Below are 27,188 nucleotides of genomic sequence, written 5' to 3'. Positions count from 1 at the left end.
TGACGTATAACGCCACCATACGTTGAAATTTGGTAATAATCGCGTAATAACGGCAACGCTATAGAAAACGTGGAGTGTTATTCGCGCTTTAATTTAGGGATTGACCGTTGAATTTTAGTTTACGTGAGTTGTTTATGATATAGACAGAATTGACGATATTCTAAGTGATTTCTATGCAATAAATTGGATCAAGTTTGAAACGTGAGTTCTGAAGAATGTATTTGCGTCAGAAGCTATTCGATCAATAATTTGCGTTTGCTTTATTCTAACCTATCGTTTGTCCTCTATTCTTCACATTATATGTTATTTCTTTTTATATCACTTTTTTTACTATTTAATAGTTGCAATTATTATTTCCAAGCCATTTCATTTATTGACTTTATAGGTTAAGTATAAATCTATAGAAAAGTAAATCTCTAAATATTTTCTTTTTTTTCTTTCTTTTTTTTTTTTTTTTTTTTTTTTTTTTTTCCCAAGATATATAGCATATTTTTGATTAATGGAATCTCTATTCGTGACACACATAACTTTAATATTGAATAGAATTCAATGAGGAGAACATTTTAATAATATTTATTGATAATATTCAAATGCTAATATAATTGTATAGATTATAATCGGAAAATGTAGAATTTTTGTTGATGATAAAATCGAATATTTAAGAAAACTAAAAATTAAAAAAAAGAAAATAAATGAAATCTTTCAAATAATTAATCATTGATGTTTACTTTTAATCACTGATATATTACATAATAGATAGATAATAAATAATTTTTATTACTTAGAACTTGCAGTTATTACATAAAATGTATAATGGTATTGGTCTTCAAACACCCCGTGGATCTGGAACCAATGGACATGTTCAAAGAAACTGGGCTATTATACGCAAAACAAAGGATAAAGTTAATTATAAAACTGATGAAGGAAAGATAGAACAAATAAATAAACAACCTAATAAGGAGATTCTTGATCATGTCAGAAAGCGAAAAGTTGAAGTTAAATGTGCCGAATTAGCAGACATTTTGGAAGAACAAGGGTAGATATATTTTTATGCTCTTTGTTATTATATTTATTTCTTATTTATTTATATTCATATATAATAATCCATATGATGCTATTGATGAAATGAAATAAAAAAATAAATTTTGCTTTATATAATAATTTTTAATACCATAGTTTTATGTGGTTTAAAAAAAAACCTATATAGTACTTTGTTGCTATTTTGCAATTTTTTAATTTAATTCTTTATATTTACAAATATCATTGAGTTAAAATTTTGCCTATAGATGTCAGATGTTATATTAATTAAGAATTTAATATATACCTACAATTGGCAGAATAAATTTAATTATTGTTATAAAATTCGTTCTTACAGATTCACAACCGAGGAAGTAACAAAGAAAGTGGAATCTTATCGTTCAATGTTAATGGGTACAGAAATGAAGACAAGTGCACCACGTGATGAATTTGGCCGCATAAAGTAAAGTTTATTATTATATATATATATTTTTTTTTTCTATTCCAATTATTTTTTAACTAAAAAAGTTCGTCATAGTTTTGAATGGTAACTTTATGAGAATTGCATGAACATATTCACGATTGCTCAACTAACTTTTGAAAGGTTTCTTTCCAAGGCCTATCACATATGAATATACTCCATTATAGAATTCACATCTGATTCATTTCTCTGTCACATGATATTATTGCAATTGGATTACGATTGCATTATTCATATAAATGTCAATTATATTAATGCAGAATTAATATATACTTTTTAAGAAAATCTATAATCAATGAATCATATAAAAATTCATAATCAATTACAATGAATCATTTATAAATTTTTGTGAAAATAAGAAAGATATTTATTCGATTATTCGTTAATGAAAATTTACTGTGATACAATTTTGTAGAATAATTAATAGAGTAGCATTTGGATTTGATATGATATTTGATCAAGAGTAGGATACTTTCTCTTTCTCTTTTTTTCTCTCTCTCTCTCTCTCTCTCTCTCTCTTTCTCTCCCTCTCTGTTATGCAAGTAATAATAGATTAATTAATTAGTTAAAATTGAAAGATTGTCAAAGGGTGTATACACCCACCCATTCTTCCTTCCTTCCTCTGTTAGGTCATATCGACCTACCCTATAGCGCCGGCGCTAATAACGAGAAGGAAGGGAGAGATGAGAGAGATGGGTGGTGTAGAGAAGACGGTAGTTGGAGGGATGCGCGAGAGACGACGGTACACGAGTTTATTCTAGCATCATTCGACAAATGCTATCTCAGTGCAAGAATGGACCGCGACGATGCGACGCTATGCGTCAAGAAATATCCACAAAACCATCGTAGAAACATCGAACATTGAAAAGATCAAAAAACAAAGACAGAAAGAAAAATAAACATAATGTAATCGCGAAATTAACGTAAAATCACAAAAGTCTTCCATTACCATATACATATATATATATTGTCGACGTATATCTATATATCTCTCTCTCTATATATATATATATAGATACATATACATACATACATATACATATACATATACATATATAAATATACTTATGTACACATTAGATATTAAGTGTTAAGATTGTGTTGGGAAGTGTAACGTTAGATTTCTAACATACGTGCCAACGAAAGTGATATTTCAAATGTGAACAGAAACATCTCTTCAAAATCGTATATATGAAAAAGAAATAAATAAATAAATAAAAAATATATATATATATATATATATATATATAAAAACAAAAAAGAATTTTTTCAAGAAAATTCGTTCTTGACAAAATTAAAATAACCAGTGGGAAAGAATGCAATAATCAACATATATCGTTATCTGAGAATGATTTTCATTGGATAAAAAGGAAGAGAAGAATATTTCGAAAAGAATTTGAAAATAAAGAAAATATATGAAGAAGAGGAGAGAATACAATACGTCGATATATGAACATATAGATGATGATGATGATGATAATGAATAATCTCAATGTTCCAGATATCCGAAAATAAAGGATACGACAATAGCTAGCGTGCCTGATCCAAAGTCTTCCTTATTATTTAAGCGGATGATCTCAATGATCAAATGTTCACATGTATGCGTATAATTAAAACGTATACATATTTATATATTATATATATATATAATATATATAATATATATATATATATACATGAACCAATGTATATCTATAAAATATTCTTATAAGATTGTATGTATAATAGACATACATATACACACACATATATATATATATGAAGAAAAGAAATATGTACTGTATGAGAATCATTATGAATAACAATAATGTTAAAAGGAAGAAATATATATGAAGAAAAATAAGATAGCAAAGATACAAAAATTATCAATTGAGAAAAATACGTGATATCATACAAAAATATATATATATATCATTGGAAGAATAAAAGAAACATAAATAAGCATTACACATACTAACGTTTCCGGCATTCTCACCAAATAATTGTTCTACCCAACGAAAGCAAGAAGATTTCGTATACAAAAGGTTTTCTTGGAACTCTATGTGTTGTGTGATGTGTGTGCGTGTATGCGTGCGCGCGCGCGCGCGCGTATGTAAAGGATGAGTACAATAAAGGAAGGAAAAGCATTACGTTCGCTATCCTATTCACAGTCTTGTTACTCGTCTGAACTATTGCAAATGCCTTTCACATCAAGGTGGGATTCATTTCTATGTGTGCTACAATCGTGTCTTCTTCATCATTTTCATCATCTTGATTATCTTAAAGATTCGAATGAGGGCGCATATTCCTTTTTTTCTTCTTTCTTTTTTTTTCTTTTATTAATTTTAATCTTCTAAAATTGAGATTATATTATCGAAGATTAATTATTTTCACCGAATTGAAAAGACGAATTTAAAGAATCCATGTGTGTTGAATACAAATATATAAATATTAAGAAAAAGAAAAAAAAGAAAAGTACAAAAACCTTTCAAAGAAGAAATGAAGAATTGAGAAAAAAATCATCATCTAAGGACTTGAACGAGAAAGTTATTTCCTTTTTTTTTTTTTTTTTTTTTTATTTTTAAATTATAATCACTTAAAATTGATATTGGTATAATCGAAGATCAATTATTTTCGACGAATTGAAAGGATGAATTTGAAGAGTCCATGTGCATTGAATATAAACATATAAATATTTAACAAAAAAGGAGGAATAGAAATTTTTCAAAGAAGAAATGAAGAAATAAAAATAATTATTTCAAAAGCACCATCGTCGCTACTGCTAGTCGTTCGAGAAAATTTGTTATATTTTTTTTTTTTTTCATTGTTTTTTTATTTATTTTTTATTTTATTTTTTTTTATTTTTTTTATTTTTTTATTTTTTTTATAACAATCGAAGGGAATGACTATGTCCACGACAACACCAACGCCAACGCCAACGCAGAAGGTAGCTCGAGGACGAGGTCCGGCAGATGGTCGTGCTTTTTTCGAAACGTTATGGCGTGGTAATTTTTTCCTCGATCGACAGAAAGTTTTCAAACGCGGTCGTAAACGTAAACTGCAACAAGCTTTAAACGAGAAGAAACGTGCCCAATTACAAATGCGACAACATTGTTGTTGTTGTCAACGTATACAGCTTCATCTTCTTGCCGGACGAGGAAACAATGTTCGCTCTGTTGTTAGGTAAACTTGTAGCGGTCGTGTTCCATTGTTTTCGTTTATTATCATCATATTTATTATAATTACCATTATTATTAGTGTTATTATTATTATTATTATTATTATTATTATTATTATTATTATTATTATTTATTAATATTTATTAGAATGATAGAATTATTGACCATTTTTCTTGCCTTTTCTTTTTTTTTCCCCTGCATAATGTTCTAAATCTAAAATAAAGATTGTAATGCAATCTTTTCTTTTTCATTTTTTTTTTCTTTTCGCTTTAAAATCTTGATATATTTAAAATAATTAATGTATAAAATTTGTGAGAAAAGAAAAACAAAAAATAAAGAAGTAATATTCGATTGAGATATTTGATTTGATGAAAAAAAAAAAAAAAAAATAAATAAAAAGATAATTATCGATCAATAAAACTTATTTTGCAATTTTTTATATTATATATATAATATCAAAAATTGTGCCTGTATATATATATATATATATATATATATATATATATATATATATATATATATATATGCGTGTGTGTTTAATACACACACACAAATATTAGTATTTTTGTACTCGCATACAAATAAAAACTATTTCGACTTTTGAGTTAAATTTTGATAATTAGAAAAAAGGAGAAAGAAAAAGAATCACATATATAAAAATTTCATACATGAAATTCGTTCAAGAGGAAAAGATTAAAAAGATTGAAAAGAAGAAGAAAAAATAATTGTTTCTCTTTCGTCAACTCTAATTTCGAATTTGTACACATATATATATGTATATATATATATATATATATATATATATATATATATATATGTGTGTAATGAACGAATGGTGTGCGAAAGGGGATGGCGGAAAAAGTATCACCAGCTGGATTGTATTGATCCGTCGAGCGAGTTGGCATAGGGGTGGCTCGCGAACGCTCCCTTTTCTCCTCTCGCACCCCCTGCATCCCCACTCCCCTCTTTCGTCTTGCACCCCCTGTATCCCCTCTCCCCTCTCTCGTCTCGGACTTCCTTCATCCCCACTCCTACTCCCACTCTGATCTAGTCGTTCGAAGCTTTTCATTCCTCGCGAAGAAGAGAGACTGCACGGTGGTTCCTCGGCGTGTTCTACGCGCGCTCTCTCTCTCTCTCTCCCCCCCTATGTTATGTCACTTTTCCTCCTCCTCCTCCTCATTCTCTTCCTCTTTTTCCATCGCCACTACTTCTTTCTGCCTTTGCCACCAGTAACTTTAGTTATTGTTACTCATCGTCATCATTGGAATCTCTTTAATATCTAATTGTTTCATTTGATCCCACCCTCTCTCTCGTTTTCTTTGATTTTTTCCAGTTGAATAAATCGCTAGTGAATATTTCAATTAAAAATAATAATAATTATAATAATAATAATAATAAAAGGAAATAGTTTATCAACGATGACAGTAAAAATTTCATCGCGGTAGGTCAATCTTTTATATTTAAGATCATGTCAGCCATTGTTGTTGCTCTTGTTGTTGTTTCTATTGTCTTTTTTCCTCCCATGTATTTTTCTTTTTTAATCATTATGATCGAAGTGTCGATATCGACAAATATTGACATTATTATTACTTCTTTTCTTCCCTCCCCCTTTTTTTTTTTAATCTTAATAATTATTGTTTAATGAGAAAAAAATCTTACCACAAACATTGAAATTTCAGTGTTCGAGAAACACATCAGATAGCCGAGGCACAACAAGAAAAAAATGCTAAATTGCGGGAAGCCTTTGGAATATCAGAATTCTTCGTGGAAGGAAGTAGCCTAGATCCGGAAAGGCGGGCACGAGAAGCCGAGGCAAGAGCGGCGGCGAACAAGGTTTATGAATTAGTTCGCACTCCAAGCCCTGCTCCGGATACTACCTCTGCTCCGGAAAAGAAGAATAAAAGAAAACGTTCTGGTAGCACGTCCAAGAAGAAAAAGGGAAAGAAGCATAAAAAAGAAAGGTATAAAATAATGAACTGTGCAGAGGTCAATGGAGACTGGACTCGGATTTTTGCTATGTTTTATAATTAGATATGTACATACATATCTATACATGTTGTGTGTGTCTATATATATATATATATACATATATTGTGCGTATATACATATATATATATATGCATGTGAGGGAACAGAAAAAGAGAGAGAGAGGAGGAGGAGTGAAAGAATATATCTGTTCATATATGTTTATATATATACACACACACATGCAAATAAATTTATTGGATTATATATTGAAACTATGCCGTCGTTAATTAATCGTAACGAAAAATATAAAAAAAAAGCTTTTGATCTTCTTTGTAATATCAACGCGATGGCATATACGAGTCGAGGCTCCAAGACTGCACAATCCATCTTCCTGTAGTTCCCCATTTTTCCTTAATTAATTATTCATTTATCGCAACTCCACTCGTTCATTTGCTTATTACACGTCTACTTATCGGATACTGAATCATTACTCGCCTACTATTTCATGCCCCATACAACTTTCTCTGTTTCAAACAGAACTAAGGAGGACTGAATGCCTATCTAGTAGGCTTAGTAGGTAAGTATGGACGTCGCGTACATTTACAGAACCAAAAAAAAAAAAAGCAAAGAAAAGAAAAGAAAAAAGAAATATTTTAATAGATAATATGCTATTTACCGCGAAATAAATTGTTAAATTTATTATATTTTCATTGAGTATTTAGGTCCTTTATAAATGTAGGCGCGATTAACTATTATTAATATTTCCATTTATTGCAATTTTTCTTAGAGGTAAATGTTTGTTGCATTTTCTTTATTCATGTTTTCCAATCAATAACAATATTTTCTCTTATTGTTCGTTGATTTCAATTAATGATGATCAAAACAATATCATTCAAATATCATTGGCAAACATTTACCTGGCGTACAACACTAAGCACAGGTTTAATATAACGCACATTATGTTGCGTACATTCATGCATTTCTATCTTTGTTGTTGTTATCGATAAAGCTTGTTGTTAATGTCATCTCTCTATTTTTTTCTGACAAGTCCGTCCCTATCGATGGTTATCAAGGTAATGCTAATCCCATATTATATCAATACTCCTCATACTTTGTATACTTGTCTTTTGTAACTTTTTGAAAGATTTAGTTTTCTATAAAGAGGAGAAGAATTTCAAATTTGTAATTATTTATAGCTTTTTTTTTTAATGTTTTAAAAGAAGCAATGAAAAAACTAAATCTTTCAAAATAAAAAATACAAAAAAAAAAAAAAAAAAAAAAAAAGAAAAAAAACAAAAGATACTTATGTAGTCAATTCGTTAGCTATAGCCGGAACATTGTGACTTTCACCTGTGCATTTATCGTTGTTTTACGTCTTTTATTTGTTTTTCACTTGGAATTGCAGTGATATATTAATCTTTGCTGAAATAATTTATGAAAGATATTATTATACACTGCACTACCAAAGCTACGTAAGTTCGATTTTATTTTTCAATTTGGGACTATAACTCAATACTCAAAGAATTTTCTGTGTGAAATTTTATTGGCAATGTGTTCTCTCGATTATTAAAACAAAGCTATTCGCTGTTACATATGGTTAAAAGCATTAAGCGTGAGATAGCTTATGCAGTTAAAATGAAATACTCGTTTGACACACAAGTATATATATACTACAAAGGCTTTCTTTATTGTCAGCACAAGGTATGCACTTGTCGACAGGAAGACGCCCACTGCAAGAATTAATAAATATAAATATCATTTTTAAAAATTCATAACAATTATCTTTGGAGAATCTTTGGTCTAATGCAATACGAATTTCATAGGTCCGAATCTCCAAGGACGTCCAAGAAGAAAGAAAAAGCTAAGAAAAAGAAAAAGGAGAAAAAGCACAAAAAGGTAGAGGCCAGTTCATCTGACAGTGAATCCAGCGATGATACCGAAGAGAGCTGGTAATTATTATATATAAGATTAAATTTATAATATCTCTAATTAATATTAAACAAAATATAAATTTTCACATGGGAATTTGTAATAATGAAAAAATATTTAATATTGTGTTCCTTAGTTCGTCTGAAGCTGAATCAAAAAAGAAGAAAAAGAAGAAAAAAAAGAAAAACAAAGTTGAAGGAAAAGAAAAATCTGAGGTAAGAAATTATGTTGTAACGTTAAAAACAAAAACAAAAAAAAAAACAAAAAAAATAGTATGTGCAAAATTTCCCCTGCTCTTTTTCTATAACGCACGCATGAATACGGATACACGATAAACGAGCAAACGCAGAAAGGTGAAGCATGTAATGCCACAGCATGCAACATTTTAGTTTGTTATATTGAATTAGTTGCGAATTCACATTAAACTATCCACATCTTTATGTTTATATTTATTTTCGAAACAAAATATACGAAATTCGCTCTATTTAATTATCTTAACATTTTATCTGATTTTTCAAGTTAACAGTCATTATTTCTAAGTATAAATCTCGGTATGTTTGTAATTATCAGCGCCATTTGACAGGATACATTCCCTAAGTGAGTACCAGATATGCCGCTACTCGTGTATTATACGTATTACAAATTTATTATTTGTACGAATTTGTACGAATTTTTATGATTGTTGTATATTTCACATATTCGTTTTGTAACAAGCACTATCTTATTATGCAATAATTTAGTTTAGGAAATTGCTTATTCTTGAATAACTACTCTTGTTATAAGAGATATATGTGTGCATATATGTATATATTTGTGCACAAATATATATATATATATATATATATATATATATATATATATATTTGTATATGTTAATTTTCGTTTAAGCTATTATTAGCTTTTGATTCAGTATCGTTAATGTATTATTATCGATGTTCCAAGTTAATCTATTAAAAGTAAAAAAAAGGAAAAAAAACCTAGGAAAGAGAATAACATTAAGTCAATGATAAAAAAAAAATATTAAAGACATAATAGGAATAAGCAGATTCCACAGAATGAGCAGTTTGCATGATTGATGTAAGATAGTTACTTTAATAATTTTCATTAATATAAAATTTATTTTCTTATAGAAGAAAAAAGCAGCGCTAAAGAGGAAACATCAATCAACGGATAGCTCTACAGACAAGTAAATGAAATAATTTTTATTAGTATTTTTATCAATTTCTTTCACGCATTTCATAGAGTTTATTATGTTACTTGAAATATATTTTAGTTCTCCAGAGAGGCCAAAGAAAAGAACGAAATATGATAAAGTTGTTGTAGAGAAGAATACGTTTGATGACGGTGAAAATGTTACAAAAGAATATCGAGTAAATAGATCTCCAAAAAAAGCAGTAGAAAGATCATCTCGCAATGAAACACCACCTATAAAGAAAAAGGAATCAGCCACAAAGAAAACTACTATTATAGATAAAAGGGACAAGTCACCACCGATTACACATAAAACCCCACCACCTAGACGTCATAGATCTCCATCCAGAGGTAGAGCAGACAGAGGAAGATCTCCAAGAAGATATTCGAGATCACGACGCGTAACATCTTCTCCAAGAAGAAGAAGGATTTCAAGATCACCGCGACGTTACAATAGATTTTCTATTTCAAGAAGTAGAAGTCGTTCAAGATATGATCGTTATGGATCAAGACGTAGACTTTCTCCTATACATAGACGTAGGAGATCAGATTCTCGTAAAAGATCTAGATCTCCAAGAAGACCAAAAGAAAGGAGAGATAAATCGCAGGAACGTCGTAGAAGCCGTACTAGATCCAAGAGTAGATCTAGACGATCGTCTTTGAGTTATTCACCAGTACGGAAAAACCCGGAACGTTATAAGGATATATTAGAAGATAAGAAAAAGCGAGAACAAAAAAGAGATCGGGATGTTGTTAGACAAAAATCTCGATCAATATCGAAAGGTAGAAAAATACAAATGATTACACCGCGAGTAAGTTTGAGATCTTCTAGTGAAGATGAGGGTGATATAGCGGACGATGAACCGAAACAAGAAGATGAGGAAAAAATTAAGGAATTGAACACGTTGAAACGTTTGCAAAGTGGATTAGCTGCGAAGGCTAGAGAAACATTAGGGAAAAAGGTAATAAGTCCTGTAAAAGTTAAATTAGAAAAGAAAGAAGAATCGGTTTTCGATATAGCATTACCGGTGGAACCACCAAAACTAACGGAAGACCCAACAAATTCTTCTTCTTCTTCCAAAGAAAAATTAATATCACCTGTACGGTTACTTCCTGTACAGTCACCAGTTTCCAGTCGATCACCTTCACCAGCATTACCATTGACTCGTGAAGAAGCTGCTATAAAAATTCGATCGCCTAGCGAATCACCACCTCTCTTGTCGCAAACACTATTGGATAAAACTAGTCCAAAGTCACCTGTTATGTCGGCAATTGTAACAACAATAATAACAACACCAACAACAGCGACAACAACAACAACAACAACAATAACAACAAAACAGTTCTCTTCGGGTCCTAGTAATTCTAAAAGGAGTTCTCCAATAATTGTCCAGAAACCTTCTCCAAAAAGTAATTCTTTGACGCATTCACCACCTATCGCGACTTCTCACAAAGATGTTATAATAAAGTTAAGATCTCCAAGTGAGTCACCACCATCTTTACCAAGTGACACTATTAACAAATCCGACACAAGATCTCGATCTCCAAGTACATCTAAAAGAAATTCTCCAATACCTAGGAAACATTCTTTAAGAGAGAAATCATATTCCAGATCCCCGTCAAGATCATACACAAGGTCATTATCTTTGGAAAAGAAGTCTTCCAGATCACCGAGACATCGTTCAAGATCTTTATCCAGAAATAGATCGCGTTCGCGTGCTCGTAGCAAAAAATCAGTATCTCCAAAGCATAGGCCATCGAGATCTGGGTCTAGATCAAAGAAATCACCGAATTCTCTTCAAGCACATTCGAAAAGAATATCAAGGTCAAGATCTTCCTCTGGATCAAAACACTCTCCATCGAGATCCGCATCAAGATCGAAGAAGTCACCTTCTCAATCCCCTGGAAAGTCAAGATCTAGAAGTAGAAGCATATCGTTGTCAAAAAGATCTAGAAGTTGTTCTTTATCGAAAAAATCCAGAAGTAGATCTCTGTCGAAGGAATCTAGAAGTTGTTCGGTAACTAAAAAATCAAGAAGTCGTTCTTTGTCCAAAAAATCGAGAAGTCGTTCAGCCTCAAAGAAATGCAGGAGTCGTTCGTTATCAAAAAAATCAAGAAGTCGATCTAGATCGGCCTCTAGGATGTCAAGAGAGAAAGAAAAACGAAGTAGAAGTAGAAGTACTTCTCGTTCTTCTGTCAGGTATGGATCTTTCGATATTTACATTGATATATTTTTCTATATTTTCTGATATGCCTATGCGTGTGTGCGTGTGTGCGTGTGCGTATGTGTATGTGTATGTGTATGTGTATGTGTATGTGTATGTGTGTAATTGATATAAACAAATTATGTTTAGTTCGGCAAGGCATAGTCGTCGCAGTTTTTCAAGTTCTACACGATCAACCAGCAGCGTTTCTAGTAGATCCTCGCGCTCAACTTCCAGCAGTTCGGGTTCTAGTAGATCCCGTTCACCGTCTATACCACGTCGTCATGGTTCGCCTAGTTTTCTTGATAGACGTCGTATTACAAGGTAAATCGTGTAATTAGAAAAATTCTTTTATTATAGCAATATGTTTACACACAAAATGCACCAAGGTAAATCTGTAATATCCCTTTTCATCAATTCTTGTAGAGTATATTGCTTATTATTTAGATTTTATTTTATTTATTTTAATTTTTATTTTTATTTTTTATTTTTTATTTTTTCCTACCCCTCCGTTTTATCATTATCTCAGTCTTTTGAATTCGAAATTTCTTTTAAAACATTTTACTACATTGTATTAATTAGCAAATATTGTATTTGAGAAATAAAATAGAAATCCTGAAAATATGTCAAGGGAATAAAAGCGAAATTTTTGTCTACAATTCTTTGCTAATCTCTTCTTTCTCTCTTTCTCTCTCTCTCTCTCTCTCTCTCTCTTTCTCTCTCTCTCTCTTATAAATATTTTTATTAAGTTATTATACATTAGGTAATTCTCTAATACTATTTTGTGTTTGTTATGTCAAACAGGGACAGATCGAGGGGCAGGCATAGAAGATAAAACTATGGCTACACTCAGACATTTGTTACTTTACTACACAGTTGACATAGCAATAATTTCATATTAGTCTTTTTTCTTTACGACAGAAAAAAACTTATTATGTGATTTCATTCAGAGTTCACAATTATTGGAACAGTATAATAATGATATATATATATTTGAGAATTCGCATAGCTTAACTTGATTATAATGCAAAACAAAAATATATTGAATTGTTTATTTAATACCGCTTTTAAAATAAGTGTAAATGGAGTTGTTTCTCTATGAATTTAAATAGTTTTGATGTCGAGCACATTTTGTCTCCTCATTCATACAATGTCTATTGTCGAACGAAGTTAGACTAAATCAACAAAGTGTCCCAGTATTCGCATATATAAATTTTTTTTTTTTTAAACTAAATTATCATAATTTCGTTAATTTTTCTTTATATATATCTATATATACTCATTATTGACTTATAAATGTTATGTAGATGTAGCATGTGTGTATTTTCTTATAAGTTATTGTAAATTTAAATATTTACAGTAGAATTTGATTCTTTTTATTTTATTTTAAAGTCGATCACATAAAAATAAAATATTCATTTATTTTAGTCTAAGAGCTTCTTTTTTTAGTCCAATTATATTTTCACTGTGTTTATAAGTAGAAAAAAAAATATATATATAGTTATAATTTTTGCAAGGTAAGTAACACATTTTTCTTTTGCATGATTCACTTTTGCAATTTGCATGACGTCGTTTCATAAGCATGCTCGCAAAAAACAATTTGATTGAAATAATAATTACGATTAAATATTGAAACATATATATCTGACTACGTTAACAAAGTAATATGTATTAATACGATATATTATCAAGAACTATTAAATGATATTTCATTTATATTAATTGACCATTAGATATAATTTATCGTGAACATTTTTATGATATAACAATTGATATATATATCTATATATATAACAAATATAATTCAGTTTCATTCAGAATTCATATTGGAGCTATATACGACCTCCTTTTTATCATGATACTTACACTCATTAATTTTAGTGCCAGGAAACGACCGATTCCATATCATCGACCAACTCCAACGCCGCCTTCATCACCAAGTAGTTCAGAGAGCAGTAGACACAGTAACTGGTCGAGTCAGAGTCATCGATCAAGCTGCTCTCCGAGTCGAAGTCCATCTTACACACGTTGAAACGTATTAATCGAATTGTCCTTAAAAGAGAACATGATGTTCCTTTCTATTATATCAAATTTGGAATAAGTTCATTTGTTTGTTTATAATAGCACATACCTAAGAGATTATCTATAGTTTATTACATATTTCATTCCAAATTTGATAGATATAGTTTTAATTCTTCATAAATTCTTTACGAACAAATTTGCTCTCCTTTAAATCTTCTAACTCGATAATACTCATTGATGGTTGCTCTCATCTCTTAAATATTATGAACTTAAGTATATTAGTATTATTCCCCTTCCGGATAATCGATCCTCTTTCCAAAAAAAGAGATTATAGATCATATTTGTAGTCGATACGATGCATGCATTTTGGGAGAACAATACTATAAAGCACTTTGTATAGTAAACTAAAGTTAAGTTAATATAATATTTATTTTATTATAATTTATTCTCGAAAACGTATTAAATAACGTTTGGAAAGATGATATTTTAATAATAATGGTAATATGTGTAACTTATGGGACTTTTATAAAAAAAGAAAAGTGTTTAAGTTACATCCTTTAGATTTGAACTAATGGAATCTTTCTAAAAAAAAAAAAGAAAAAAAAAAGAAAAAGAAAAGAAAAGAAACGATGTGTGTCCTAACACCATAAACTTTAACATTGTATAAGCAATATAAGAATAGGAGATTATATCATTGATACTGAACATCTTTACTCTAAGAATTTATATAATGATTTAATATTTATTATTTCTAAAGAAAAAACAAACAATTCTCCATTTTAACTGATAATACTACGTATGTACATTTTAGTAATTACTTGATTGTGTAAAGTTGTTTGTTATACAAACACGTGCTAGTCAAATTTTATGTGTTTCTAGTGAGAAATAATGTTCTTAAAGTTCAACTTATTTGAAAAATGATCGTAAGTCACTTTTCCTGTGCAATGTTTTCCTGCCATTACTTGTATAAATAGATGTGCCTATTCTTTAGGAAGATTATTTCAGTTCTATTGTATTCAGTATAAATTACTTTTTATAAATATATAATAGTATTCACTTATTTATTTATTTATATATTTATTATTTATTAATTTATTATTTATTTATTTATTTATTTATTTATTTATTTATTATTTATATATATTTTTGCATTAAATAATATTTAATTATTAAATTTTATATATATATATATATATATATATATATATATATATATATATATGTAATGCTTTGTCCATGGTAAATATTCGACAAAGTACAGAGGGAATTATAGCAATGAATATTTGTTTGCAATATTCCACTTACCTATATATAAATAAGTCATAAATGTTATTTGGTCATAAGACCGGGCAGCGTACCAAAAGACATAACTAGACTCTAGTCTTATTTATTCAAGAGTTAAGTCTTAAAGATGTATATATAAGGTTGAAAAAAACATGTTTGGAAAATCTACATTATTTATAAATAGAAGAGACCTGTATAATGTTAGGGCTGAATAAAGTACTATTACAAACATTTAAAATATTTAAGATCTCTTTCTAATTATTATATCTATTGTTCTACCACAGTTTTATACAGAAATTTTCTTTTTCTAATCTAATGTGGTAAATAGTACAAAAAATTGATTTGTGTCCTACAACATTTTTTTCTGAAAACAGTTATAAAAAGTACTTTACACAGTCCTAAATAACATTAGTTCATTGTAATGACTGATACAACTTATCAAATATATTTGTCAATCGCAGTGGTGATCATTACCATATATATTTATATTATCTATTGATTATTCTTTTAAGCCTTTAAAGTATTTCATATTTAATATCTTTTTACCTATACCATTTTTTGTTGCTTAATTTGGATCTCATATATAGTTAATTATATACCATTAAAACTTTTCTACTTATTATGAACATATGCTTCCTTTAAGGATCAAAATAAAAATAGATAGGTTCAAATTTCTCTCATTATCTTAAAGTACACCACTAGCTTTTGACAGCAATATTTGCTGTTTACAATTTAACTGATCAACTGTTATTATCATTAAAAGAAAACAGATATATATATATATGTATATATATCTGTGTGTGTGTGTCTGATAATACCTGATCATTCCTGTAACATATTCTGTATTGTTGTTGTGTGATTAAATCAAAGCTTGAACATTAGAGCCGTTTATTAATTACACCAATAACCACATTTATTTGCAAACAACTTTATACAATATATTTCATGAAATACATCCCAAATATTAATTTAAACAATCTTTACATTTTTATTATATAATTCATATAAACCTATATATATATATATGTGTGTGTTACTTTTGTTTCGTTTATTTCATTTTTTTAATACGTACCAATTGAAATCAATAACATTATATTAAGATATTATTTCTTTGATTTCTTATCAGTAACAGTTGATTTTTTGCATTCATTAGTGAGATAAATCGACCATATAAAACTGATTATATCTAATATTAATGTGCGTAACTAAAATGAAATAAAAAAAGAAATAAAAAAGATTATTAAAGTATAGCATAAAAAAATATTAAATTTAAAATTTTATATACGTACCACTGAAGGAACATATTTTACATTGATAAATTGAAATATAGTTAAATATTTGAGATTAGCTAGAAGAACGGGCCAGTAAAGCTTTTGTAATTGTTCTTTAGAGGCTTTGTGAGATTTACCCTGGTAATAATAATATTATATATTAAAATCATTCTTCAGAAATTATGTTCATCAGTCAATCAAATTTACCTCTAATCGAGCAAGTATGTATAACGTTAGTGCTTGGAAACAAGGTGTATAAACCAATCTTTCTATCAAAAGCAAAGTCAATGGATATTTTCTCAAGGAATGTGTGTATAAATAAAAGTAATGTGGTACAGAACCTCCTAATAACAATCTGTAACATATTATTATATATGTCTTAGATATTTAAAAAAAATGTGAAATATATATATATATATATTTTATATATATACTATGTATATATTATATGTATATATATAGTATATATATATAATATTAATTATATATAAATTACCCAAAAAGACCAAATGCAATAAGTCTATCTTCATCTATAGATTTCCCGCCAGTTAACTTCTGGTGTATTAAGTTTCCCAAAACATTAATAATGCAGCTACAAAAGAATATTTTTATAAAAATTTTTGTACAACATAAAACTAAGATATAACCATACTTTGCGACATTGTGTATATATGTACACACACACATATATATATATATATATATATGTATATACATAAAATTACCTGGAAATTGCTTTTGTTTTAATCGGATTACTGTAAAGGTATTGAAAATATACACTTGCGAAATTTAATATCATTTCCTTTGGTTTCGAAAACGCCATTTTTATATGTATATAATTTTTGTTAGTAATGTTGGTCTTACAGTGATCAAGGTGTCAGTATGCATTTGTTTCAAATGCATACAAAATAATAAATATAATTGACAAAATTTAATGGAATGTTTCGTTTAAAAATAATTAGTATATATATATACCGATTATATTGTTATATTATATATTATTATTATTATAATAATAATAGTAATTATAGTAATAATATAAAGTGGACTTTCAACTATGGAAGAAATTATAAAAAAAAAAAATAACGCTAGGAGAAAGATCTCGTTAATAATATGGAACTTGATCTTTATAAAAATAGTGTATAATGTATAAGTGTATATTTACTAATTATAATTGTTGAAAAAATAATCGACGAATGTATATATTTTATATGCATTTGTCATTAGACCAAATTATACCGCTACTGTGTTCTATCTAACACAGAACATCGATAAACTCAAGTCAACTATGAAAGTAGGAAATAAATATAAAAGGTCTGATACAGCAGTAATACTATTATTTTTAAACTATCAAATGAGAAAAAAAAATAAATTAGTTGATTATTTTTATTTACATCGATATAACAAAGAAAAAAAAAACAATGAAATCTTTCCCAGTCTTGAGAGAACCTACGCGACTCTTAAATTATGAATGTAATTCAACGCTTGTAATGCGCTATAAATTGTTTGTAGAATTTCTATATTTTTAATCAATAAAATCCAAAAGGAATTATAAATTTTTCCAAAATTTAACAATATTTTAGAAACTCAAATCCATTGACATGAACGAACAGCGTGAAGTCTATTTCTTTGCATTTGGAATATATTAAAATATAGAATAGAAAATGGAATAGATTGTTTATTTCACAGAACAAAGCATACACCGTTCAAACGTGTATATGAAAATCACTACTGAGATACGAGCTTTTTCTCTTTTGCCGCTGATTTCGAAGGGCGCCACTATACAAAATTTTTTCTTTGCGAAAAATGTCGAAAACAGCATTTATGGAAACAATGAGAAAATACATAATTCTTGACCAGTCTTAATGAAAAATATCTTATTTTAAAGACAAAGATTTAATCTAAGATTCCGCTTTTTATAATTTTTTAAAAAGCTTTATATTCGTGAATAAATTATTCTCGAAAAAAATATCATTTCTTAACATGATTTTTTTTCAAAGAAAATAAAGCTTTCTCAAAAATTCGTAAAAGCAGAATCCTAGATTAAACTTTCATCTTTAAAATGATATCTTGTTCATCAAAATCAGTTACGAATTACGCATGTTCTCATCGTTGATTTAAACCATTGTAAAACCAGAGACAATGAACTATCTTAAACGAACATGTAAGCGAATTTATTAAAATCGTGACAGTCACATCGCATTTATTGTACTTTGAGAATATTTTTAGGAATATTAATATAAAAGCAAAAATACAAAGTGCAGTTGTATTTATATTTATATATGTATGTATATTTACAAGACCGTTATATATATATATTATATATATATATATATATAAAAAATTTCATACGAGTCCCTACTTCACTACTTACTTCAAATTTTGAAATAGTATTCAATAAAAAAAAAATTATAGGCTTTTCTTTACTATTTATTCCATTAGAATCTATCGTTCCTATGCACTGAACTATGGAAAATTGTCACGTACTAATAAAAAAACTTAATGAAAAGGAAATGCAGAATGAAACTACACAAGACTTGGATATTAATTCATCGGCTAAGGTTAAATTTATCATTTAATAAATTATAAATTAAACGTTTTTAATTTTTATTATATTCAATACTTTATACTTACGTTTATATATATATATATATTTATATTCAAATAGTGATTTATATCACGTAAAGATTTATACGTATCATATTTGAATTCATGATTTTGTGATAATCATGTAATTAAACGTACGTTGTTTTTGAAACATCAAAGTATTTTTATTTCATTTTTATAGATTATATCAGTGAGAAGTGAAGAAAGTATTTTTCAAGAAGCATCAAAAAAATTAAAAGAATTATCTGATTTACATTCAGGTCAATCCAAATTTCAAGATAATATTAGAATAGCTATTACTAATAGTAATAGTGATGATAAGTCATTACAAGATCAAGTTAAGACTGGGGAAATTACACCATTTCAAGCAATTGAGAAACATGAAATAAATGCTCGAGAAGGGTAAATAAAATTTTTATATCAATGATATCTAATAAGACATAATATAATAAAAATGAATTTTTTTTATATATTTCTAGGACACTTGATAAATTATCGAATTTGTTTGATCTTCAAACGTATTTTCAAAGACAAGCCGAACTTACCAAACAAAAAAAGCATTTGAAGAAAGCATCAAGATCATTAAATAACGATGAAAATAATTCAATACCAAATAAAAGAATGAAAATAGAAACTAATAAACCATTTAAGTCAAGGAATAATAATTCTAAATGTTGTTCAAGTCAAATAAAAACAAATGCTATTAAAAATTTAGCTAGTACTTCTAATACAAGCGAGAAAAAATGTATATCTATCAAATGTGACATTAAAGATAATACAACGTCTGATGGTGAGCTAAATCATTCTGAAAGCGAATATTTTCCTAGCGATGATGAAGGAGATTCTGGTAAGTTTTCTATATATATATATATATTTATAAATGAAACTTATAAATTATTAATTATAATAAAAAGATCAATAAAATTATCTGTAATATGTTATCATTTAGATATGGAACAAAGAAGATATACTTCTAAGAAGAAACGTAGTAATTCAAAGCCCAAATGTATTAGTACAAAGAAAAGTATGTATGACGAATATAAATGATACATTTTTTATTTATTTTTCTTTTTATACGATTTATATTTTTAGTATTAGATGATGGAGATGAACAGATTTATCTATCAAGAATAAAAAAGAATAAGAATATGAAAGATGAACCTGTACATATGGTGGATAATCTATTTAAAGTACCTCAGTCTATTTGGAAAAGATTATATAGGTATATAAAATATCAAAAATATAATAATTTACAGTAGAAGTATTTGTAGAGGTTAATAAATATAATTTATTAAATTTTTTTATAGATATCAGAAAGTCTCAGTCCAATGGTTATGGGAACTTCATAATCATAATTTAGGTGGTCTATTAGGAGATGAAATGGGATTGGGCAAAACAATACAAGTTATTTCATTTCTAGCTGGTTTGGATTGCAGTGAATTACTTTCTGATGGTGGAAGGTAAAAATTTACATAAAATTTATAAATAACATTTTATTTAATGATAATTTATGTTTATTTTAATGTGTAGATTTAGAGGATTGGGACCAACATTAATTATTTGTCCAGCAACTTTGATGGAGCAGTGGGTAAAACATTTTCATGACTGGTGGCCTATTTTAAGAGTTGCTGTATTACACCAATGTGGAACGTATGATGGCAAGCATTTTAAAATATAAAGAATATTATAAATATAAATGTGTATGTATGCATGTGTGTGTGTGTTTGTATGTGCTGTACATTTTTCAATGTAACAATATTCTTTTATTTATCCTTAGTGAATCCCGAGAATTTAATAAATTCTTTAGAAACTGGTGGTATACTAATAACGTCATATTCAGGTATGCTTAAACACAAAGATTTACTCACAAATACTCAGTGGCATTATGTTATTCTTGATGAAGGGCATAAAATAAGAAATCCTCAAGCAAAGGTGAATATGTAGTTATGTCGACATTATTATGCAAAAGAAAAAAAAAAAAGAAATTATTAAATTTAATTTTTATAGATAAGTAAAGCAGTAAAAGAATTTTCTACTCCACATCGCATATTATTAACTGGTAGTCCGATGCAAAATTCATTGAAAGAATTGTGGTCTTTATTCGACTTTATTTTGCCCGGTAAGTTGGGCACATTACCTGCATTTTTAGAGCATTGTGCTGCTCCTATAACTCGGGGTGGTTATGCCAATGCTACATCTCTTCAACAAGCTACAGCTTTACAAATAGCCACTATGCTTAAGGAAGCTATTACACCTTATTTACTTAGAAGAACTAAAGCTGATGTAAAACGTTATCTTAACTTGCCAGAAAAAAATGAACAGGTATATTTATTATATTTATGTTAGATAATTATATCAGTATTAAATTATTATTTTTATTTATGTTCCAGGTATTATTTTGTAGTTTAACAGACGAGCAAAGAAAATTATATAAAGAACATTTATTATCAGAAGATGTATCGTTTGTTTTACACGAAAAAAATTCTCTTCAAGAAACTGGGAGATACAGAGCTCGTTTGTTGATAGCCTTGTCTGCTCTTAGGAAAATATGCAATCATCCAGATTTATACCTTTATACAAATCCAATGGTAAGATTATAAGTAAATGATTATATGAAGTTTGTAAAATTGTTACCATGAATATGTCCATTAAAACATATGTAGGATTCGGATGAAGATATCGATTTGTCAGAAGATTTAGACAAATTTGGGTACTGGAAACGTGCAGGAAAAATGGTTGTAGTACAGTCTTTACTTAAAATATGGAAAAAGCAAGGACATAGAGTATTGTTATTCACTCAAGGAAGGCAGGTTTGTATGCGTTTTAATTCTTTATATATTATATTTTTTATTATTAGTAAAAATCTAACAAGAAAATTTTTATACAGAATAATACATTTATTTTACAGATGATGCATATTTTAGAATCTTTATTACAACGAGAGAATCATTCTTATTTAAGAATGGATGGTACTACACCTATGTCACAACGTCAAGAAACAATTTATACTTTTAATAATGTAAGTAAAATAATTCATTCTATCTTTGTTTCTCTCTTTTTCTTTCTCTCTTTCTCTCTCTCTTTCTTATATTCGATGTTGATAATAATATAAATAACATTATTTTTTTCATGTTTAAAGAATACCTCATATTTTATATTTCTACTAACGACACGTGTAGGAGGATTAGGTGTGAATTTAACTGGAGCAAATCGTGTAGTTATTTATGATCCTGATTGGAATCCTGCAACTGATGCACAAGCAAGAGAACGTGCTTGGAGAATTGGTCAAAATAAAAATGTTACTATTTACAGACTTATTACTGCTGGTACAATCGAAGAAAAGGTAATACAAAATTTGCTTTTTTTTTTTTTTATAATAATAATAATAAAAAAACTCTTTTATGTTACAGATATACCATAGGCAAATTTTTAAATTATTGCTTTCGAATAAGGTTTTGGATGATCCAAGACAGAGGAAAATTTTTAAAACGACAGATTTAGCGGAACTATTTAATCTCAATGAACCTATAAATGGGGAATCTTCTGAATCAGATCGATTGTTTAAAGATTCTAAATTAACACCTAATTCGTTAAAATTTTCTTCTAATAAAATTAAAAAAATGAAGAAATTGGCTTCCACCCTTAGTAAAAACATAAGTAAGCAGATGATTACAAAGGATCTTGAAAAAAAAATGGATGATTCACGTGTCGATCCAGAGGATAATATCAAGATTCCTGATAAAACGAAAATTAATAATTTACATAACAATGAAAATAATCTAACTGCATCCGAAGTTCATCCCATTAATGTAAATTTGAATGTAACTAACGTTTCGTCTAATCATAGTAATAACAATATTAGTAACAATAATATTTTAAATACTCGATACAATAACATGAAACAAAGTTATGATACAAATACTGAAATGGATGATCTTAAAACTGATCAGAGTCCTAATACAAATTCAATTTCCAAAAAAAACCATTTAGAAGAAAAATTAATGAATAAAGAACAAACAGTTTTGCCTGATGCAAGTTTGGATAATACAGAAGATCATAGTATTTCAGAAGTTAGTCGATTAAAATCAGAAATGACAACTGAGTTTTTTACTGACAATATTAATGAAATAAAATTGCATGATAAACCTAACAACAAAAATCAACAACAGAGAAAAAAGAAATCACGTACAGAAAAGCATAATATTTCTGCTTTGTTCGAAGGCGAGCATGTATCTTATTTGATTGGACGACGTTTAATTAAATCACATGTAGAAGAATCTACCGAAGTTTCCGATGACGAATATGTGTTAAAAAAATTATTTGCCAATTCGAGTAAGATTGTGACATATCACACATATAATATTTGTAAAAGTACAAACTTGTTATTAGAAAATATAATATATAAAATAAAAAGCAAAATATTTTTCGTTTCAGCTGTTAGCTCAGCTTTTGAACATGAAGCTGTTTTGTCGAATGCACATCAAAATGTAAAGGATGAAAACATGATGCAACGATTAGCACGTGAAACTGCACAAGAAAGTATGGATTTTGTTCGTAAATCTCGTAAGTGGTGCTCGATACCTACATGGAATAAATCCTAATTATAATTATATCATATGATGTAGGCTATTAAAATTATGATTTAAGATTGCCCAACATCATAGTAGAATTAATATTTTGTATTTGTATTAGAGCTACTTATTTAATTTATTATTATATAAATAAATTCTATACGCATATATATACAATTGTATAATATAGTATAATAATAAGTATGTATATGTATATATACATGGTTAAATTTCTGTTACTTGAACTTTTATAACTCGAAAAACCATTTAATGGATATTTGAATATGAAATAAAAAAATATACATTTATATATTATATATGATTATAGAAATATTTTTTTTTATATACTTGTCTTATGGTTTTTCGACTTATAGAAATTTAACACGAAGTGTATTTTGTTATAGCGAGTAACTTCTTTTATGTGATATAAAAAACAATAGATCCCATTTTTGTTGTATAATTATTTAAACTTGCCAAACTTCCTTTTTCATTTGCTATATTTCCTTTTATATTATATATATGTATATATATATAACATAATTTAATTTATATAAAAAATCAAAGCATTGTAAAACATTTATATTCATTTACACAAATTAGGTGCTTGTATAATTTTTTTTAATCTTTTATCTTTTTTTTTTTTTTTTTTCTTTCATTATATATATAGATGTGCTCACATCTATATCTACTCAACTCATAGGACTTATAAGAAAATAATGATACAAAAAAAAAATCACTTAAAAAATTATAGTAACTATCAAATTAAATGTACTCTTTGAAATATTTAATGTGTGATCAATGTGTAACGAAGTTCTTAATTTAGAGTAATGTTATGAATCGTGTCTCAGAAATTGGGCTAACGTAGGACCATCTCTTCCTAATGGATCATCAGGAAACATAACATAATTTCCTACAAAAGTTGGTGCTAATAATCGATTTTCAATAGTATCACGCCATTCTGGCTTTTCTGTGTATAAATCTCTGAATTGATCTAAAGAAACAACGATGCCTTTGCACATTGTTGCATACTCCAATATAAACCTAAACAGATATATTATATACAATAAATAAAGTTAGACAATATATTTTTAAGATTGAAAATGTAAATGCATAATTACTTATAAAACTTACCGATCATCATAAGAAGTAATATTTTTACCAGCAATGCTTCTACTTGGTGTAAAAACAACTGTTCCTTCCTTCCACAGTTTTTCAAGAAGTCGATGAGAGAGAGATCGTTTATGTTGAGGTACAAATGCTTTAACAGAATGTCCTCTCTGTTGAAAATAATCTATTACTAATTTTAATCCTGCTTCGGAGAATGATTTGCCATGCGTGTGTCTAAAATATAAAAATAACTTTTTGTAAACATTATTAAAATATCTTAAATATAAAATTTAATACAACTCACGCCATCGCAACGTTACAGCCATCGATAATTATTTCCCTTAATTTCTTAGATTTATTTTGGTCTGTTTCATTTACTTGTTCAAGTTGTACTTGCTTAGTATTAAATGCTGTACCATAAAATTTTGCACTGATCCTCCTCATATTTTGTTGAGGTTCTACATTAATAGAAAAGTTTGGTTTAGAACAATGAGGTAACTGTAAGCCAGGTTTATTAAATAGTAGATCGTTATCATTATTTGTTTCCTTATCATGTTCTTCTGAAACTGATTTTAAACATGTTAGATTGCCAGGATCTCCATCATAATCTAACATAAAAAGTCGTGATTGATTTTCTTCATCTGAAATACCTTCTATATCTGTTTTATTTGATATAGATCTATTTGTCGATGAATTGTTTATGGATGACCATACTACAACAATATCATCGACAGATTCATTTAATTTATTATTTGAAGATACTGAAATAAAAAAAATAAGATATATTAAACTATATAAGTTTAGATATATTATTTAAGTATAGATATATTAAAAGATGTCATAATAATATGATGATTTTATTCATCTACATACTTTCATTAGTAGAATTTGTATTTAAAACTTTAGATTTCAAATTTGTTGAATCTGAAACTACACAACATGACGTATCAGGACTCGAACATTCTATGATACTTCTTCTTGATTTATTACTTTCTGTGCTATTCACAATTCTATTAGAAATGTTATGTTCATTAGATTTACGTAAGCATTGAAAAGATTTAAAAAGTTGTCCAAGTGTAGAATGTACAGTTTCATTTGTATTATTATCTTGAGTAGTATATTTCATCTTTTCAGTTTGTTCATTTTCATTGTCACTTAAAATGATTACACTGTCATTCAACGAAGATGTTGATACTTTTTCATTTTGTTGAAATTGTTTTGCTTTCTTGATTCGACGTTTTCCACTGTAAAAAAAATATGAGAATTATAATTTTCTTTTACATAGAATTTGTATCATAATATAATATGTTTTTTAGTACCTTTCTTTAATTAATGTTATTAACCTTTCATATGAAGCTTGTCTTTTTATTGCGTCAATTGTAGTTTTACGATTCAATGACCTTTTCATGGACATTGTTAAATTATTTTTCTTTCGTGTCATTTTATTTTTTTTTTTATACATAGAATAATTATTTAACAGAACAATTATTTGTTGTTATAAATTTATTAACCGTACTCACTATTCATATCATCTGTAAACAAATGTATAGTGTAATGTTTATATTGTATCAGATGAAATTATGTTTGCATATGAAATTTTCTACATTGTTTTACTTACATTAATATTTCAACTGACAGTTAAATTGATTTCGATGTGGGAATGTATATACGCATTTTAAAATATCTCAATAACAATTTTCAATAAGGTAACTTTATTTACTGATTTTCTGCTGATCACTCTGAAATTGTAAAAAACGTCAATTCATAACAATGCCTCAACCTTATCTTTTTTAGATTGAATTAATTTAAATAGTAATTCCAACAATAGTGTTTTATTTCATTGTATTTTTTTTCATCATCAAGTAGAAAATATTAGTCCATATGTACGGAAGTAGATTATGCCATCTATGTTATACATATATACGATTCATTATTAGATTTACTGTAGGTGCCCTGTCTATAAACAACTTTTGTTACGGCACTGAGTCGTTACCATGGAAACACAGTAGCCAATCACATTTGATAAAAATAAATATAATACAAGATAATTATTATTGTTTGGCTCTTTAAAAGTGAATACATTATGTTTTTATTTCTTTATTATTCCTTGATTAAATATATCAATGCGATGTATATATGTACAAACAAATAATTAAAAAATTAAATCATATTTAGAATTTACTCCCTCTTTCCCCGTCTAAGCCAATAGAAATTGATCAAAATCAACTCCAATGATATATATGTATTGAAAACAATTTTAATTGATTCTTATATTTAACGATTATATATAATAATTATAATTAATAATAAATTGACTAATAAAATATTTAGCGGTTATATATAATAATTATAATTAATAATAAACTGATAGTCATGTA

The 27,188-nt window shown here is 27.7% G+C and overlaps 4 protein-coding genes across 11 annotated transcripts; 2 read left to right on the top strand and 2 right to left on the bottom strand.

Moving 5' to 3' along the window:
* Positions 1–36: 36 nt before the first annotated feature.
* Srrm234 (Serine-arginine repetitive matrix 2/3/4) lies at positions 37–14,993 on the top strand. Of its 3 annotated transcripts, none has more exons than XM_035865203.2 (10): positions 37–201; positions 786–1,036; positions 1,376–1,480; positions 6,336–6,617; positions 8,448–8,573; positions 8,690–8,768; positions 9,684–9,739; positions 9,827–11,944; positions 12,099–12,272; positions 13,830–14,547. In XM_035865203.2, exons 2-10 carry the CDS (start codon positions 807–809, stop codon positions 13,978–13,980), a joined length of 3,321 nt encoding a protein of 1,106 aa, XP_035721096.1. In that variant the 5' UTR covers positions 37–201; positions 786–806; the 3' UTR covers positions 13,981–14,547. The 3 variants fall into 3 exon arrangements, with proteins under 3 accessions (XP_035721096.1, XP_035721115.1, XP_035721111.1); XM_035865222.2 differs by lacking the exon at positions 13,830–14,547 and adding an exon at positions 12,753–13,301; XM_035865218.2 differs by lacking the exons at positions 37–201; positions 786–1,036; positions 1,376–1,480 and adding an exon at positions 4,378–4,660 and having other exon boundaries at positions 13,830–14,993.
* A 1,254-nt stretch (positions 14,994–16,247) lies between these two features.
* On the bottom strand, positions 16,248–17,505 carry LOC118441224 (peroxisomal membrane protein 2). Its single transcript, XM_035865322.2, has 5 exons — positions 17,251–17,505; positions 17,022–17,117; positions 16,733–16,880; positions 16,544–16,663; positions 16,248–16,459 (listed from the first exon to the last, which is right to left on the bottom strand). Exons 1-5 carry the CDS (start codon positions 17,346–17,348, stop codon positions 16,358–16,360), a joined length of 564 nt encoding a protein of 187 aa, XP_035721215.2. The 5' UTR covers positions 17,349–17,505; the 3' UTR covers positions 16,248–16,357.
* A 106-nt stretch (positions 17,506–17,611) lies between these two features.
* LOC118441189 (DNA excision repair protein ERCC-6) lies at positions 17,612–23,877 on the top strand. 4 transcript variants are annotated; one of them, XM_085664703.1, is made up of 15 exons: positions 17,612–17,629; positions 18,968–19,086; positions 19,314–19,534; positions 19,612–19,979; positions 20,082–20,156; positions 20,225–20,354; positions 20,440–20,592; positions 20,663–20,790; positions 20,910–21,064; positions 21,140–21,454; positions 21,523–21,720; positions 21,796–21,942; positions 22,041–22,151; positions 22,272–22,475; positions 22,543–23,877. In XM_085664703.1, exons 2-15 carry the CDS (start codon positions 18,994–18,996, stop codon positions 23,731–23,733), a joined length of 3,489 nt encoding a protein of 1,162 aa, XP_085520829.1. In that variant the 5' UTR covers positions 17,612–17,629; positions 18,968–18,993; the 3' UTR covers positions 23,734–23,877. The 4 variants fall into 4 exon arrangements, with proteins under 4 accessions (XP_085520829.1, XP_085520828.1, XP_035721144.2 ...); XM_085664702.1 differs by lacking the exon at positions 17,612–17,629 and adding an exon at positions 17,690–17,839; XM_035865251.2 differs by lacking the exon at positions 17,612–17,629 and adding an exon at positions 18,609–18,689.
* Positions 23,878–23,932: 55 nt separating this feature from the next.
* LOC118441208 (uncharacterized) lies at positions 23,933–26,710 on the bottom strand. 3 transcript variants are annotated; one of them, XM_035865311.2, is made up of 7 exons: positions 26,429–26,710; positions 26,130–26,342; positions 25,684–26,054; positions 25,461–25,571; positions 25,115–25,376; positions 24,835–25,044; positions 23,933–24,744 (listed from the first exon to the last, which is right to left on the bottom strand). In XM_035865311.2, exons 2-7 carry the CDS (start codon positions 26,270–26,272, stop codon positions 24,534–24,536), a joined length of 1,308 nt encoding a protein of 435 aa, XP_035721204.2. In that variant the 5' UTR covers positions 26,273–26,342; positions 26,429–26,710; the 3' UTR covers positions 23,933–24,533. The 3 variants fall into 3 exon arrangements, with proteins under 3 accessions (XP_035721204.2, XP_085520830.1, XP_035721186.2); XM_085664704.1 differs by having other exon boundaries at positions 25,115–25,571; positions 26,429–26,549; positions 26,634–26,652; XM_035865293.2 differs by having other exon boundaries at positions 25,115–25,571; positions 26,429–26,709.
* Between the last annotated feature and the right edge of the window lie 478 nt (positions 26,711–27,188).

This window comes from Vespa mandarinia, chromosome 2 (assembly GCF_050613455.1).
Source record: "Vespa mandarinia isolate Hongniang chromosome 2, ASM5061345v1, whole genome shotgun sequence".
Taxonomy (NCBI): Eukaryota; Metazoa; Arthropoda; class Insecta; order Hymenoptera; family Vespidae; genus Vespa; species Vespa mandarinia.
Note: the sequence above shows the minus strand (reverse complement) of the source record. Positions and strands in the feature narration are given on the sequence as shown.